A 15753-nucleotide genomic window follows, 5' to 3' on the forward strand; every position below is an offset into this window, starting at 1 on the left:
AACCAGAAACATATTTTTAATGAAAGACGGAACTATTCAACAATTACAAATTATACTGGCAAAGAAAGCAAAGCTGACAAGCACCCAGCTGTCGTTTTGCTATTGCTCCTGAAGATAATTCGCAGGGTGTTGGCTTTGTCCCCCGTCTCACCTGCGTTATCTCCAGCTCATCCTTGAACCTAAGGAAAAACTTCTTTGAGTTTTCCATCAACTTGATCTTAACTGACACTGCCTCCATTATTCTCAGCCTCCTAAATTGGGGGGGGGGGGGATAACGGAGGGCAGAATTGATGCAGGTGGAAAGGAGTGTGTTTCCAAAGCAACAGATAGTGGAGCCAATCTAAAAAAGAGGAGAAAGCCTCCCCGAGCTCCTGCTCTGGACCGCTTTCCTCAAAACCACAGCCCGACGCTCCTGCTGCAACCAATAAAGCATCTCCACTAGGTCCCTCTCCATCTTGACTTGGTATGGCCGACCTTTGAAAGTCACCGTGTCGTTGAAGGCGTCACTGATGTGTTTCAGAATCGCGCGGAGTTCTACGTTGTACTGCTCCAACTCGAAACGCAGGTTGCTTCTGAATTTCGTCTCTTGCACTCTGGTGGCGTACGAGCCCGGCTCCTTGCTGAATAAGCGGTTGGGATCCGAAGCCGCCTGCTCAAACTCTTCTATCTCAGCCAGCAGGAGTTCCCGGTCCTGGATAAACTGGGCAGCGATCTCCCAGGAATTCAGCATGTCTGGAAGCAGTAAGTAATACTGGTTAGAGCTGTACTTGATGGCCATATCTATCCTTTCTCGTTCGGAGAAATGAAGGACGGTCCACAGTCTTTCCATTCTCCTCTGTAGAGCCTTGAAATCTTCAAACCTGTGGTCAATCGTAGAACTTCCCAGGCTCTCCAACCACGCGCTGCTGGCATTCCACAACCCAGTGTGGAATAGTTCTTTCTGCGACTGGAGCTCAGCGGCTTTTAGCTGCTGCCTCTTCACTTTCTGTCTCTTCACTTCTTCCTCGTTTAACAGACCCTGCATGTCTTTCTCCTTCCCCTCTTTATCATCTTCGTCAGGGTTGTACAAATGAAATATGACCGGCAGATAGTCCACGTTGTTGCTGCTGATGAATTTCAAGTACTCGTCGATGTTAAATGTGGCTTTCCACCATTTGAGCCAGGAGGCATATTCTTTTGAAGCCAGCTTCTTCTTGGATAGATTTGGGGCTTGGGTTACATCCACCTCTTCCTCTGGGACTAAGGGCCCAGCTGGGAGAATTTCACTCAGCTCTGTATTAACGATCTGCTCACATTTCCTCTTCGTCAGCGTCGAGGAAGCAAAGCAGGAGTCATGAGGCAGGAGAGTTGCAGGACACTGTATTAAGGATCCTTGGTCAAACTTCAGGTGGTCTTTAGGAATCGTATTCATCAGTTCCTTGTAGATCTCCTGGACCTCTTGTCCGGTAGAAAGATTTGCATCCAGCATCTTCATGGTAGCAGGACTTATCTCCCCCAGGAGGTGATTGTAGATTGGTAAAGCCCTCTCCGTCGTTACATTTTCGATATAGTGTCTTTCAGACACCTGCAAATCAGCTGTTTTTACCACCAGCCTGTCATGGATTCTGACATTCACCGTCGCTGCCTGAGGATGAGAAGCCGGGGCGGCGATAATGGTGTTTCTCCGCTTCCTCTCAAAGCTCTCTTCGTCGCGCAGGGACTTGAGAACTCTCTGCAAGTGCATCTGGTGATTCTCGTTGGCCTTGGTCCACGTCAATACTTTGATGAGGGGAGGGAGATCCAAATCCTCTAGCTCGTCTTTCCATGGAGACTTGTCCAAGATGGAGCCGCGGACCAGCCTCTTAAGGTCTTCAGCCAGGGCTGCTGGACCCTTCGGTTCGCCGCCTTCGGGGGATTCGGGGCAGCGGCAAAGCAGATCGGGGCTGAGCCGGCGAGAGATCAAATGGATGCCGAGTTCATCGGCTAAAAGCCTCCCTACCCTCATATTGGGCAGTGACTGGGACTTGAGAAGGACGGAAGTCGCCGGGATAATCTGAGGCCTAGACCAAGCGCGTGAGGACACACGGGGATAAGGGGTGGTGACAGCCGAGACGGCCATTTGCTGCAGGAAATCCGCTTTCCTGGCGGTGGGCAGCTTCAACTGCTTGATTTTGCTCATGTCGAGCAAGGGTAAATCCTCCAGCTCTTTCACATCCTGGGCGATTTTTTCTTTCTCCGTCAGCGTATGGGGCCGGATGTATCTGATGAAGTAACAGATGGTGATGCCCAGGCGATTGCCCAAGGAATGGGTGGTCATGGGGCCAAAAGGGCTGGAGGATTTGGTCGGCGACTCGGGCGGGTGGTCCGCCATCCTCTTCATCTCCCACACCAGGCGCTGGCGCACGTCCGTCACATTGAGGAACTTGGAGCAATCCAGGGCCAGCTGGGCCGAGAAGCGGATGAGGTTGGCACAGTCGGTGAAGATGCGCCGCAGCTGGCAGCACTGTATGAGGCCCAAATAGTGGTGGAAGAGATGCTGGCAGACCAGGCCGAGGTAGGTCAAGAGGTGCTGGTAGAGCTCCCGATTGGTGTCAGGGCTGAAGGCCGGGTCGTGCAGCAGGTGCTGGAGGTCCTTGTGGGCGTGCTTGACCTGGGTGAGGATGATGTCCCGGAAGGTCCGCAGGTGGTGAGGGTGGGCCTGGGCTTCCTGAGGCCCCGGCTGCAACCGGGCCTTCACCATCTGAATTAGGGCCGAGAGCGAGATGGGCACCGGCAGCTCCTCCTCGTCTTGCGGGCCCAGGGAAGAGCCGGACAGGCACGGCTTGAGTCGGGAAAAAGTGGTGGGGAAGAGCGAGAGTGGCGTCAGGATGCGCTTGTACTGCGCGCGCATCTGCTGTATCCACCTCCCCGTGTCCTCCAGCTGGTACAGCAGCCGCCCGGGCGGCGAGGTACTCGACGCCATGGCGGGACAAATACCAACCGCCGCTTAGGCCGCGCTTTCGGCGTCGCCTTGACAACCAAGCGGTCCAGTCCTTACAGCTATCCGGCCGGAACGTTAAACCGTTGCGCCCTAGTTCCGCTCTCCACTGCGCATGTCCAAGCGGGGGGGGCGCGGCAGAGCTTCCCGGTTGGCTATGGCTGCGTGTCTCCTTCAAAGTGGTCCGGGTGGACCTTGTTTTTGTTTTAATTATTATTCTTATTCTTCTTGAAGACAAGATGGACGGAGCTCCTGAAAGGAGCGGAGGACTCCGCTGCATGGTAGGGGAAACTCTCCCGGGGTGGGGAGAATCGAACCGCTGCCTCTTCCTTCCCTGCCCGACGCTTTGCGCATGTCCGAAGAGGTTGAGGCGGGCGGGGGTCGTTTTGAAATGCAGGAGCTGCACCGGTTGAACTGACACCTGCTGTGTCATTCTTAGTTATGGCGGAGGGGGTGTGGTGCTTAAATCTGGCTAGGGGAAGAAGTATAGGCAGTCCTCGACTTAGAACACTTCGTTTAGTGACTACTCAATGTTAGTGACAGTGAAAAAAAGTTTTGAAAAGCAGGAGCAAAAGTGGGGGCAGCTACACCGGTTGAACTACTACTACTTGCTGGGTCATTCTTAGAAATGGTACCTTCTTCTGTGTGGGGGCTTAGATCTGAGTGGGGGGGGGAGAAGTACAAGTAGTCCTCGACTTACAACGGTTCGTTTAGTGACCAAAGTTACAGTGGCACTGAAAAAATGACTGACTTATGACCGGTTTTGTTTTTTTACATTTAACGACCATTGCAGCATCGCCATCTGATCAAAATTCAAGAGGCTTTGGCAATGGACTCATATTTATGACGCCCGCAGCGTCCCGGGGGTCCTGCAATCCCCTTTTGTGACCTTCAAAGTCAACGGGGAAGGCAGATTCACTTTACGGCCGTGATAACAATTGAACAGCGGCAGTGATTCACTGAACAGCCGTGGCAAGGAAGGTCGCAAAGCATGGCGAAACTCGCTTAACAAATGCCTTGCTTAGCGACATACGTTTTGGTGTCAATCCTGGTAGTAAGCCATTGACATTGAGTCTTTATTGATTAGCCTTTGGGCCATATCAAAAGTGCAAAGTTCCAGAAACAAATCGTTACTAAGATTGGATAAAGGAAGGCAATTTAAAATAGAATTTGATAGAATACAATTTAAAATGGAATAAAATACAATTTAAAAGGGAATAAAATACAATTTAAAAGGGAATAAAATACAATTTAAAAGGGAATAAAATACAATTTAAAAGGGAATAAAATACAATTTAAAAGGGAATAAAATACAATTTAAAATGGAATGGGAATAAAATACAGTCTAAAATGAAATTGGAGTAGAATACAATAAGATATAAATAAAATATGATAAAATTATATTTCGGTGTCCTCCTTACTATCTACCACAATCAGTCCCACCTATGCAGATCTGAACCAAACCCTTTTGTTTAAGTCCTATACTGTGTTCAATGTTATTTTATGGTTCTGGCCACACAGAAGATAAGTTGTTTTGATATGGGGATCCCAATGAGTCATTTGTTTGGTATATAGGCCAAGGTACCAGTCTCTTAGCAATAGCAATAGCAATAACAGTTAGACTTATATACCGCTTCATAGGGCTTTCAGCCCTCTCTAAGCGGTTTACAGGGTCAGCGTCCTACAGATGCGGAGTGGGTTGTTCGGGAGCGGCCTGGCCTAGCCTCCTGCCTGACTTTTCCCGCTCTTCCCAAAGGGTCATTCCGCTGCAGGTACATATTTTCTTGGGATTCTGGAAGAGGCCGGATGAGCGAGCAATGATTCCACAGGCCACTCTACAAAGAAAACAATAAAAATTTAAAAAAATTGGGAGAGAGAAAGAGAGAGAGAAGTCAAGTTGTCTCCCTTCCCCCCCCCCCCCCCGGTGCAAAAATAACCTTTTATCTGGACAGAAAGCTGGTTTAGAATGAGTGACAGAATAACAGAGTTGGAATAGCAATAGGAATTAGACTTATATCCTGCTTTACGGTGCTTTTCCAGCCCTCTCTAAGCGGTTTACAGAGTCAGCATATTGCCCCCAACAACAATCCGGGTCCTCATTTTACCCACCTCGGAAGGATGGAAGGCTGAATCAACCCTGAGCCGGTGAGATTTGAACAGCCAAACTGCAGAACTGCAGTCAGCTGAAGTAGCCTGCAGTGCTGCATTTAACCACTGCTCCACCTCGGCTCTATTTTACCCCCTGGTTGTAAGTCGAGGACTTACCTGTATGTGGCAGGTAAAAGTATGGCCCGGGGGGGGGGGGGGCGGAATGCATAACAAAAGACCCTTCCTGTTCCAGGCAAACCTGATTTTAGATCAGAATTTTGGAATTAGGTCAGTGTTTCTCAATTTTGACAACTTGAAAGTGTGTGAACTTCAACTCCCAGAAGCGTTCTGCTATATATGTCAGGCGAGCCCATATTCAATGACTTTTATATTTTTCACAGACAGTTTTGTGTTACTTTTTTCCTTCTCTTGTTGCAGCTGGAGTTTGCTGTCGAGATGACTTGCCAAAATTGTGTAGAGGCTGTTCGGAAAACACTGCAGAAGACCCCAGGTGAGATCAACCTCAGAACTATCAACGCTTATTTTATTTCAAACCTCCCCCTCCCCCCCGCTTAGTGATATTTATAAATAACTCAACGTATCCAACACACCTTCTCCCTCCTCCTGTTTTCCCCACAGTGACAATCCTGTGAGGTTGTGTTTTGCTGAGGGAGAGTGACTGGCCCCAAGACACAGCAGCCAGTTTTGTGTCTTAAGGCAAGGCAGAACTCTCCATCCCCTTCTCTGGGGAAGGAGAGCCTTCTCTGTGGCTGCTCCGACCCTCTGGAACGAGCTCCCCGTGGAGATTCGAACCCTCACCACCCTCCAGGCCTTCCGCAAAGCCCTTAAAACCTGGCTGTTCTGACAGGCCTGGGGCTAAAGAGCTTTTGCCCCCCTCCTCGAATGTATGGTTGTTGTGTGTTTTTTTAATTGTGTATTGTTATGTTCGTCTTTTTATCCCCTGTCTGTACCCCCTTCCCTGACCGAATTGTGAGCTGCCCTGAGTCCCCTTCGGGGGAAAGGGCGGCATATAAATGAAATAAATCCTAATCCTAATCCTTGTGATTGGCCCAAAGTCACTAAACAGGTTTTCATACTTAAAATGGGATTAGGACTCCTAGTCGCCTGGTATCTACCTAATTGTTTACTTCCTCATCGCTTGATTTTACTTACTAAAAAGGTGTATCAGAAAGGTAATTCAGTTTTCGATCCAGTTTTCTGGCCGAGTAGGAAGGACTTGTTGTGGCCGGCCAGTGGAGCTGGTAGCAGATTCGGACAGTGAGGAGGGTTGTGGAGGAAGATGGGGCAATCCTGGAGTCTGGGGAAGGCTCTGAGGGGAGCTCTGTGTCGGAGGCAGAGAGTGGGCCAGAGCCGTCTGACAGTTATCAGCTGCCTTCAGAGTCAGACATCAGTGAGGCAGAAGAACAGCTGGAGCCTGTTCCCAGGGGTGCACATGCGCAGAGCTGCCAGAAGAAAAGAACCAGAAACAAGGGTCGACTTGTCACAGGTGGAAGATGAATGGCCCCTCCCAGAGGAAATAAAAGAGGAGTGAAAGGGGAGTCTCCTGCTTGAGCTGGGGTTGGACTAGATGGCCTACAAGGTCCCTTCCAACTCTGTTATTCTGTTTTTCATATTCTCCTGCTTGGGCGGGGGGGGGGGATGGACTAGATGGCCTACAAGGTCCCTACCAACTCTGTTCATCTGAATCTGTTTTATCCTGAAGTAGCCACCATACCTGGAGACAGATTTTTACCCTCCAGAAATCCACCCTGATGTTTTAAATGGGAGCCAGGTCACCGCAAGGGCTTTTGGAAGCCTTACTTTCCGTTGTGATTCCTGTCACTTTGCAAGCTCTGAACTCGCGGCTTGGAATGGACCACACTCCGGCCCTTTGGTCAAGAGACAGTCCCTTCATTTTTCGCGCTTCCCCCTCTTTTATTGCCGTGGGGGGGAAAATGGCCTGTCCAACTTCCCAAAATATTCATGAACTATCCAAAGTTGTCTTCTTCTCTCCTGGAAGAATGAAATATTCTAGGAAATATTAAACAGGCAGAATATTATAGTTTCCCTGGATGAGAAAGGGAGAAACGTGGTTTTTTTTTAGAGGCAGGAAGCAGACTCACTCTTAATAGCCCCCACCCTCCTCAACAGCCCACAGCAGATGTCCGGATTCAAGAGATAAAGAGATAGCTAGGCCTATTCATAAGCAAAAGCCCTCACCCAAGATCCAACACAGGTAGGATTCGCCCTCTACCCACCTAGCAACAGAACTCACCCCCTGGCACCTGGGGAGATTACATCACCCAGCAAGGCTCAACCAAGCTCTCTGTTTCCTTACAGGCCTCCGCATAGTTGACATCCAGCTGGATTCGCAGACTGTCCTGGTGGAGACAAGCCTTGGTAGTGAGGAAGTCCAGAACCTTTTAGAAACTACAGGGCGTAAGGCTGTGCTGAAAGGAATGGGAAGTAATGTGCCAGGTGAATGCCAACACGATCTTCCACTTCCTTTTCCTGGAATAAATCCCCAGCAAAGTTTTAAATTGCTCTGTGATGTACAAAAGGGTTGTCCTAGGGGCTAAGACGTCGAGCTTGTTGATCAGAAAGGTTGGCAGTTTGGATCCCTAGCGCCGCGCGACGGAGTGAGCTCCCGTTACTTGTCCCGGTTCCACCACAAAACCGCGCTCGACTGAACCGCGTCGCTGACGTCATCAACAGGGCGACAACAGCGCGGAGACAGAAGCATGCTGTAAACCCTAAACCTAAAATTAACACCTAAACCTAACCCCCCTAAACCTAACCCTAAACCTAACCCTAACCCTAACCCTTAACCTAACCCTTAACCTAACCCTAAACCTAACCCTAACTCTAAACCTAACCCTAAACCTAACCCTAAATCTAACCCTTACCTTTGAATCGGCTTGCTTTCAAAGCGCCATTTAAAGCGCCCTTTTTTCTCCGCTCTGACTGTTGTCGCCCTGTTGATGACGTCAGCGACGCGGTTTAATCGGGCGCGGTTTAGTCGAGCGCGGTTTTGACGGGTCACGCTTGTCCCAGCTTCCGACCTCCCTTTTTTCCCTCCAAGGATTGCTCGGTACTGCCGCTGTGGCTATGGTGTCGGGCCGCGGCCTGATCCAAGGCGTCGTGAGGTTCCTGCAACTCTCGCCGGAAAAGTGCCTTGTGGACGGCACGGTCGACGGCCTTCAGCCGGGGCTGCACGGACTTCACGTCCATGAATTTGGCGACCTCAGCAGGACTTGTGAGAGGTGAGAGGCTCTAGGAGGGTCAAAACTCAAGGCCCACAGAGAGGTGGAGGTTGTTTCAGGGATTGTAAAAAGTTGGAGAGAACTTTGTTTTCCCGACCACCAAATCTCCCACTCTGGTTTTACCCTTTCTAAAAAACGTTTTTCATTTTTTAAAGAAATAGATCAAATCAGTGCGTGAACAGAGTGGCACCTGGGTGTCATACATTCTAATAAAAATAAAACTAATGAAATGAATTCTAATTATTACATTCCATCAGCATGTGTTTCTAGCAATAATACACATTTATATTAAATCATCGCCACTCAGTTATTCCATAGTTGTATCTTATTACTTTTATTATCTAGGGCATACATTAATATTCCCCCCTTCCCTTAAGAGCCGAGGTGGCGCAGTGGTTAGGGTGCAGTACTGCAGGCCACTTCAGCTGACTGTTATCTGCAGTTCAGCGGTTCAAATCTCACCGGCTCAAGGTTGACTCAGCCTTGCATCCTTCAGAGGTGGGTGAAATGAGGACCCAGACTGTGGGGGTGATATGCTGACTCTGTAAACTGCTTAGAGAGGGCTGAAAGCCCTATGAAGCGGTATATAAGTCTAACTGCTATTGCTATTGCTATTCCCTGGTTTCTATCACTTATCCTAGCCGAGGTGGCGCAGTGGTTAGGGTGCAGTACTGCAGGCCACTTCAGCTGACTGCTAACTGCAGTTCGGCGGTTCAAATCTCACCGGCTCAAGGTTGACTCAGCCTTCCATCCTTCCGAGGTGGGTGAAATGAGGACCCAGACTGTGGGGGCAATATGCTGACTCTGTAAACCGCTTAGAGAGGGCTGAAAGCCCTATGAAGCGGTATATAAGTCTAACTGCTATTGCTATTTTAATAGCAGTTAAAAAACTATTTCTGTCCATCCTAACTTCTAATCATGTCACCCACTTAAAAGGGGGGGGGGGGGGGAAGGAAAGAGAGAGAGAGAGAGAGAGAGAAAAGGGAGAGCAAATACTCTGGTTTTATCCTAAACAGTTGTGGAGACCACTTCAACCCCAAAGGGGAATGCCACGGAGGCCCTCAGGATCTACACAGGGTGAGTTAGAGCCACCGCTTGCCACTTTATTTTCCTTGCATTGATGTCTCTTCTTACCTCGTATGGACTTCCAGGTTTGCTGGCATGCGACAGGTTTTGGGGTGCGCCAACTTTGGAGGTGTTTAAGAAGAGATCGGACAGCCGTTTGTCTGGGATGGTACAAGGTTTCCTGCTAGAGCAGGGGGCTGGTCTCTAGAACAGCAGTCGCCAACTGGCGATCAGCAAGAAAACTTTGGTGGTCCGCAGAAAAACGATTTGCATTTTTTATACTGCACTCAATCAAGAGTCCTCAAACTACGGCCCCTGGGACGGATACGTGCAATGGACGCTTGTGTTGCTGCAGAGAGTCTCCCCCTTCGGGGTCTTTTTGTGCAGGTCGGAGGGGGACAGAAATTCCGACTTGGGGTCTGCTTCGGTCTCCTGGTGAGGGGCTTTGGGCGAAGGCTGGAGGGAAGTGCCACTGGTGGCAAAGAGCTGGAGGGCCTCGTTCCAGTGGGACTGCATCCTGGCCCGGAACTGGCTGACCATCTCAGCCTGCTGAGACTCCAGGCGCCGGCACCTGGCCTTGCACTTCTGCAGGTCTTGGAAAGCCCATGCTCCTAGTCCTCAGTGAGGTGCCTCTGCTGAGCCTCCTTCTCGGCCAGATCCAATTTGAACTGGGCTGTTTTGCCAACTCTTTCTCCTGGGGGCTGCTTAGCTCCAGCAACTGCTTCCTGTTGGGGGCCCTAAGGAGCCCCGGTGAGCAGGTGAGGAGTGGCTAGGAGGGGCAAGTAAAGACTGGCGCGGCGCCCCTTGATGTGAGTGACATCGAGTTGGCCACACCCACCCAGTCACATGACCAACTAGCCACGCCCACCCAACCAGCCATTAGGCAGATCGTATTAGTGGTCTGCGGGATTTAAAATTGTGAGTTTAGGGGTTCCCCGCAAGGTTGGTGAGCCCTGCTCTAGAAGACCTCCAAGGTCCCTTCCAACTCGGTTATTCTGCTGCTCTGTTCATTGTGACTGTAAGTTGAGGACTGAATTGCTTTTCAGCATGTAGGTGACCTTGGGAACATCTTGGCCACTGCTGACGGCAGAGCATCCTTTCAGATGGAAGATCCTCAGCTGAAGGTGAGTCGCTCCGGAGCAAAGAAGCCGTCCAGCAAATGGGGGGAATGAAAGAACTCACTGGGGCAACTGATCAGGTCGGGTGGGTTTTCAGCAGAGGGTTATATTTTTTTTCTCCCTCTTTTTGCCCAAGCTGGAAGCTGTTCATTCTCACAGTTTCTACACCAGTTTATGCATGACTTCCCGTACAGATACCTATTGGACCGTCGGGGAACAAGGTTGGGTCCACTCACGGCTCTGTCTCCTTCCCCTCCTTAGGTGGACGATATAATCGGCCGCTCCTTGGTGATCGACGAAGGGGAGGATGACTTGGGACGCGGGAATCACCCTCTGTCCAAAATCTCTGGAAATTCCGGGGAGAGGTGAGGAATCCGGACCAGATTTATTTTCCCCCCCCTCAAAGACGAGGGTTTTCTGAGGGTCTGTGAGGAAGCAGGAAGAATCCACAGATTAGGATCTGCTGTTTGCACATGTAGCTGGTCCTCGATTTACGACCATTCATTTAGTGACTCTTCGAAGTTACTGTTCGAAGTTACAACAGCGTTGAAAAAAGTGACTTATGAGCATTTTCCACACTTACAACCATCGGTCACGTGATCAAAATTCAGGCGCTTGGCAACAGCCTCATACTTACGTCAATCATACTTACGTATCCTGGGGTCATCATGCGATCCCCTTTTGCAGCGTTCTGACAACGGGGAAGCCAGAGTCCCTTAACAACCATATTAGTAACTTAACAACGGCGGTGGTTCACTTAACAACTGGGACAAGAAAGGTCGTAAAATGGGGCAGTGCTCACTTAACAAATGTCTGACTCGGCCACAGAAATGTTGGACTAAATTTGTGGTCGTAAGCCGAGGAATACCTGAATTGTGCCCAGGTAGCGCTTGAGTTATCACCAATCACGTTGCAAGAGGGGTATGATTCTCAGACTTCGCTCTTACATACATTCCCTCTATGTAGAAAACGTAGAAAATTTATAATTTTCAAACATAGAAAATTCCTATGACCTGAGAGCAGTCTTCCAGTATTTGAGGGGCTGCCACAAAGTGGGGTGTGTGGATCAATTTATTTTCCAAAGCACTGGGACGCAGGAGAAGACGCAATGGATGGTAACTAATCAAGGAGAGAAGCAGTCTAGAACGAAGGAGAAATTTCCTGACTGTGAGGACCACCTATTCGGGAGAACCGATTGGTAACTTTCTAAGTAGTTCAGAGAACCAATTGTTGGAAGAAATCTCCTTTTGTTTTTCCCCACTTTCCAGGGCTAATTCTGTAAGGAAGGCAGGAAGGAAACATTCTGGTGTTGTTTCTAGCCTCATCTTTATTGCCCTGCTTACAGAAACTGCCTCTCTGGTTAACCCTTATGACAAAGTAACAGCTAAGGCGAAGCGCCCATCGACCTGCGTGACCTTGAGTTGGCCAAGCCCACCCAGTCACCTAACCACCGAGCCCCACCTACCCAGATGGTCATTAGGGCAGAGAACCGGTTGTTAAATTATTTGAATCCCACCACTGGTGAGGACAATCAACTGGTGGAACCGCTTGCCTTCAAAATTATGGGTGGACCATCACTGGATGTTTTTAAGAAAAGATTAGATACCATTTGTCCAGAATGGTATAGTCTCCTGCTTGAGCAGGACTAGACTAGAAGACCTCCAAGGTCCCTTCCCTTGTGGCACAGTACTTAGAATGCAGTATTGCGGGCTAACTCTGCCAACTGCCAGTAGTTCGATCCTGACTGAATCAACCTTCCACCCTTCCGAGGTCGGTAAAATGAGGACCCAGGTTGTCTGGGTCAAGATGACGACTCTGTAAGATGCTTACGAGAGGGCTATAAAGCACCATGAAGCGGGATATAAGGTTAAGTGCTGCTGCTAAGTGCGAAAGAAGGGTGGGCCATGGTGGCACAGCGTCAGAATGCCGTATTGCAGGCTAACTCTGCCCATTGCCACCAGTTCGATCCTGATCAGCCTTCCATCCTTCCGAAGTGGGTCAAATGAGGGCCCGGATTGTTGGGGGCAAGTGGCTGACTCTCTAAACCGCTTAGAGAGGGCTGGAAAAGCACCGTAAAGCAGGATATAAGTCTAAATCCTATTGCTATTCCAACTCTGTTATTCTGTCACTCATTCTAAACCAGCTTTCTGTCCAGATAAAAGGTTATTTTTGCATGGGGGGGGGAGACAACTTGACTTCTCTCTCTCTTTCTCTCTCCCAATTTTTATTTATATTGTTTTCTTTGCAGAGTGGCCTGTGGAATCATTGCTCGCTCATCCGGCCTCTTCCAGAATCCCAAGAAAATATGTACCTGCAGCGGAATGACCCTTTGGGAAGAGCGGGAAAGGTCAGCCAAGAGGCTAGGCCAGGCCGCTCCCGAACAACCCACTCCGCATCTGTAGGACGCTGACCTCCACTGCTCCTCCCTTCGCTCTGGAGTTTGCAGGGGGAGGGGGGGTTTCACCAATTCTCTGAAGGTGGGGAGATCTCACTTGGTCTTCTGAAATGACCCCAATAAGGCAGGTTCGTGCGGGCGTGGGTGTGTTTGCCTGTCTGGAGAGAGGCACAAACATACATAATTGGCTTTTGCTGGCAAGGGTGAAAATATCCGTGGCACGACAAAACCGCGCTCGACTAAAGCGCGCCCGATTAAACCGCGTCGCTGACGTCATCAGCAGGGCGACAACAGCGACTGCGGAGAAAAAAAGGACGCTTTAAATAGCGCTTTAAAAGCAAGCCGATTCAAGTTAAGGTAAGGTTTAGGTTTAGGGTTAGGTTAAGGGTTAGGGTTAGGGTTAGGGTTAGGGTTAGGTTAAGGGTTAGGGTTAGGGTTAGGTTAAGGGTTAGGTTTAGCGTTAGGTTAAGGGTTAGGTTTAGGGTTAGGTTAAGGGTTAGGTTTAGGGTTAGGTTAAGGGTTAGGATTAGGTTTAGCATTAGGTTAAGGGTTAGGTTTAGGGTTAGGTTAAGGGTTAGGGTTAGGTTAAGGGTTAGCGTTAGGTTTAGCGTTAGGTTAAGGGTTAGGTTTAGGGTTAGGTTTAGGGGGGTTAGGTTTAGGGGTTAATTTTAGCTTTAGCGTTCACAGCGTGCTTTTTTCTCCGTGCTGTTGTCGCGCTGTGATGACGTCAGCTACGCGGTTTCGTCGAGCGCGCTTTAGTCGAACACGGTTTTGTGGTGGAACCAAAATATCATCTCTGAACCTGACAGATTTTTCCCTTCACCCAAACCTCTAAACATTCCAATAAAGCCCATCAATAATTAGGTTTGGGGTTTAGTTTCCCCACATATACAATTTGTTTAGGCTTAGATTTTGGGGTGTTTTTTTGGTTTCCTTTTGCTGCTTCTTCCTATGCCCCTATTTTAGGATTGTGGGAAGTGCCTTTCCCCCTTCTGTGCCGGGCACGGAAGGCAGAAAAGCGACAGATCGGGTCTGCGGCCCTAGATGAGGCTTACGCTGGTGTGATTTCAGTGGGTAGTTGAAAAGGGAGAGCTCCCCCCCCCCAAAAAAATGGGGAACTTTCTCTGTTAGGTTGGGGCAATATGAGACGATGATCTTTATCCTGCCGTCTATATCTTAAGAGGAATATATTTAGAGGTTGTTACCATAGCGAAAAAAATGTTATTACATGTAATATCAGTGTACAGGCAGTTCTCGACTTCCAACAGTTTGTTTAATGACCCTTCAAACTTACAATGGCACTGGAAAAAGTGACATCCCCATGGTCTCGTGATTAAAATTCGGATGCTCGCCAACGGGCTCCTATTTATGACAGTCGCAGCATCCCGGGTGGGGGGTAGTCACGTGATTTCCCCCTTTTCGGGCCACTTTCTGACAAGCAAAGCCCAGATTCACTTCAACAACGGTGTCACTAACGTAACAAATTGCAGTGATTCGCTCAACAACTGTGGCCAGAGAAGTCGTCCAAGGGAGCAAAATTTAAATTGGCCGACGTCTCACTTAGCAACATCAAAAAAACTCACTTAACCACTGTGTCGTTTTAACCCTGGGAATTTTGGGCTCGATTGTGGTTGTATGTCGAGGACTACCTGCAGTACAAAATGATTGTGTATTAGGGTGTGGGCTTGGGAGTGGATTTTTCACGCGAGGGTTCTGTCTGGGACAGTTGGTGCAATTGGAATGGCGCCTCTGTTTCGCCAGTACTTTTTATTTCTCCATTAAATTATATAATCTTCTTAAGCAGCTGCTGTGTCTCTTCTGGTTTAATGCATTGCTTTAAGATACGATGGATCTTAACCTATAAGCCAAGAAATTAAAAGAGGCTTGCTCCTGGGGAGGAAAGCGATGGCAAATCTAGACACATACTAAAAAGCAGAGATATCACCCTGTCAACAAAAGTGTGCCTAGCCAAGGCGATGGTTTTCCCAGTTGCAATAAATGGCTGTGAAGGTTGGACCAGAAGGAAGGCTGAGTGCCAAAGAATGGAGGCCTTTGAACTCTGGTGCTGGAGAAGACTCCTGCATTGAGTCCCTTGGACTGCAAGGCCATCCAACCGGTCAGTCCTAGAGGAGATCCACCCTGGCTGCTCTTTAGAAGGCCAGATCCTGAAGAGGAAACTCAAATGCTTTGGCCACCTGATGAGAAGGAAGGACTCCCTGGAGAAGAGCCTCATGCTGGGAACAATGGAGGGAAGAAGAAGGAGGAGGAGGAAGAGGAGGAGGAGAAGAAGAAGAAGAAGGGGACTTCTACCTACCTACCTATCTATCTATTTATCTGCCTGCCTGCCTATCTATCACCTGAGTCCCTTGGACTGCAAGGCCATCCAACTGGCCAGTCCTAGAGGAGATCCACCCTGACTGCTCTTTAGAAGGCCAGATCCTGAAGAGGAAACTCAAATGCTTTGGCCACCTGATGAGAAGGAAGAAGGACTCCCTGGAGAAGAGCCTCATGCTGGGAACAATGGAGGGCAAAAGAAGAAGAAGGGGACGGCAGAGAAGGAGGTGGCTGGATGGAGTCACCGAAGCAGCCGGCATGAGCTTCAATGGGCTCCAGAGGATGGGAGAAGGCCTGGAGGAACATGGTCCATTGGGGTCACGATGGGTCGGACACGACTTCGCAACTAACAACAAAGATGATGTTAGGGTTTTTTTTGTGATATATCCATTTTGGAAATTCTAACCATTTTGTGGCTGATTTTTCGAGAGCAACTTTTAAGGGGCCTGGATTTCCAACTCCCAGAAGTCCGTATATCTTAAAAAGTTTGCCAAGTTTGAAAAATGACTGCCTTAAATCTTTTCCCGATTGGCA

General features: G+C 49.1%; 2 protein-coding genes across 2 annotated transcripts; one reads left to right on the top strand and one right to left on the bottom strand.

The window, feature by feature from the left end:
* Window positions 1–2968, bottom strand: CCDC87 (coiled-coil domain containing 87). Its single transcript, XM_014070175.2, has one exon. It carries the CDS (start codon window positions 2939–2941, stop codon window positions 341–343), a length of 2601 nt encoding a protein of 866 aa, XP_013925650.2. The 5' UTR covers window positions 2942–2968; the 3' UTR covers window positions 1–340.
* Window positions 2969–3104: 136 nt separating this feature from the next.
* CCS (copper chaperone for superoxide dismutase) lies at window positions 3105–13217 on the top strand. The gene is made up of 8 exons (XM_087705313.1): window positions 3105–3237; window positions 5483–5555; window positions 7385–7522; window positions 8127–8307; window positions 9324–9384; window positions 10419–10496; window positions 10752–10855; window positions 12739–13217. The coding sequence occupies exons 1-8, from the start codon at window positions 3196–3198 to the stop codon at window positions 12890–12892; spliced, it is 831 nt and encodes a 276-aa protein (XP_087561439.1). The 5' UTR covers window positions 3105–3195; the 3' UTR covers window positions 12893–13217.
* The last annotated feature ends 2536 nt before the right edge of the window (window positions 13218–15753 follow it).

Source organism: Thamnophis sirtalis, unplaced genomic scaffold, assembly GCF_051295495.1.
Source record: "Thamnophis sirtalis isolate CommonGarterSnake01/CBP01778 unplaced genomic scaffold, rThaSir2_p1.2 scaffold_2, whole genome shotgun sequence".
Taxonomy (NCBI): domain Eukaryota; kingdom Metazoa; phylum Chordata; class Lepidosauria; order Squamata; family Natricidae; genus Thamnophis; species Thamnophis sirtalis.

What these genes read in the sequence shown, in the direction of transcription:
- CCDC87 (XM_014070175.2), bottom strand. Translation starts at nt 2,941, where the DNA reads ATGGCGTCGAGTACCTCGCCGCCCGGGCGGCTGCTGTACCAGCTGGAG.
- CCS (XM_087705313.1), top strand. Translation starts at nt 3,196, where the DNA reads ATGGACGGAGCTCCTGAAAGGAGCGGAGGACTCCGCTGCATG. An exon ending in AATGGGAAGTAATGTGCCAG is followed by an intron (nt 7,523 to 8,126) that starts GTGAATGCCAAC and finishes TTTCCCTCCAAG; the next exon opens with GATTGCTCGGTACTGCCGCT. An exon ending in TCTGGAAATTCCGGGGAGAG is followed by an intron (nt 10,856 to 12,738) that starts GTGAGGAATCCG and finishes TTTTCTTTGCAG; the next exon opens with AGTGGCCTGTGGAATCATTG.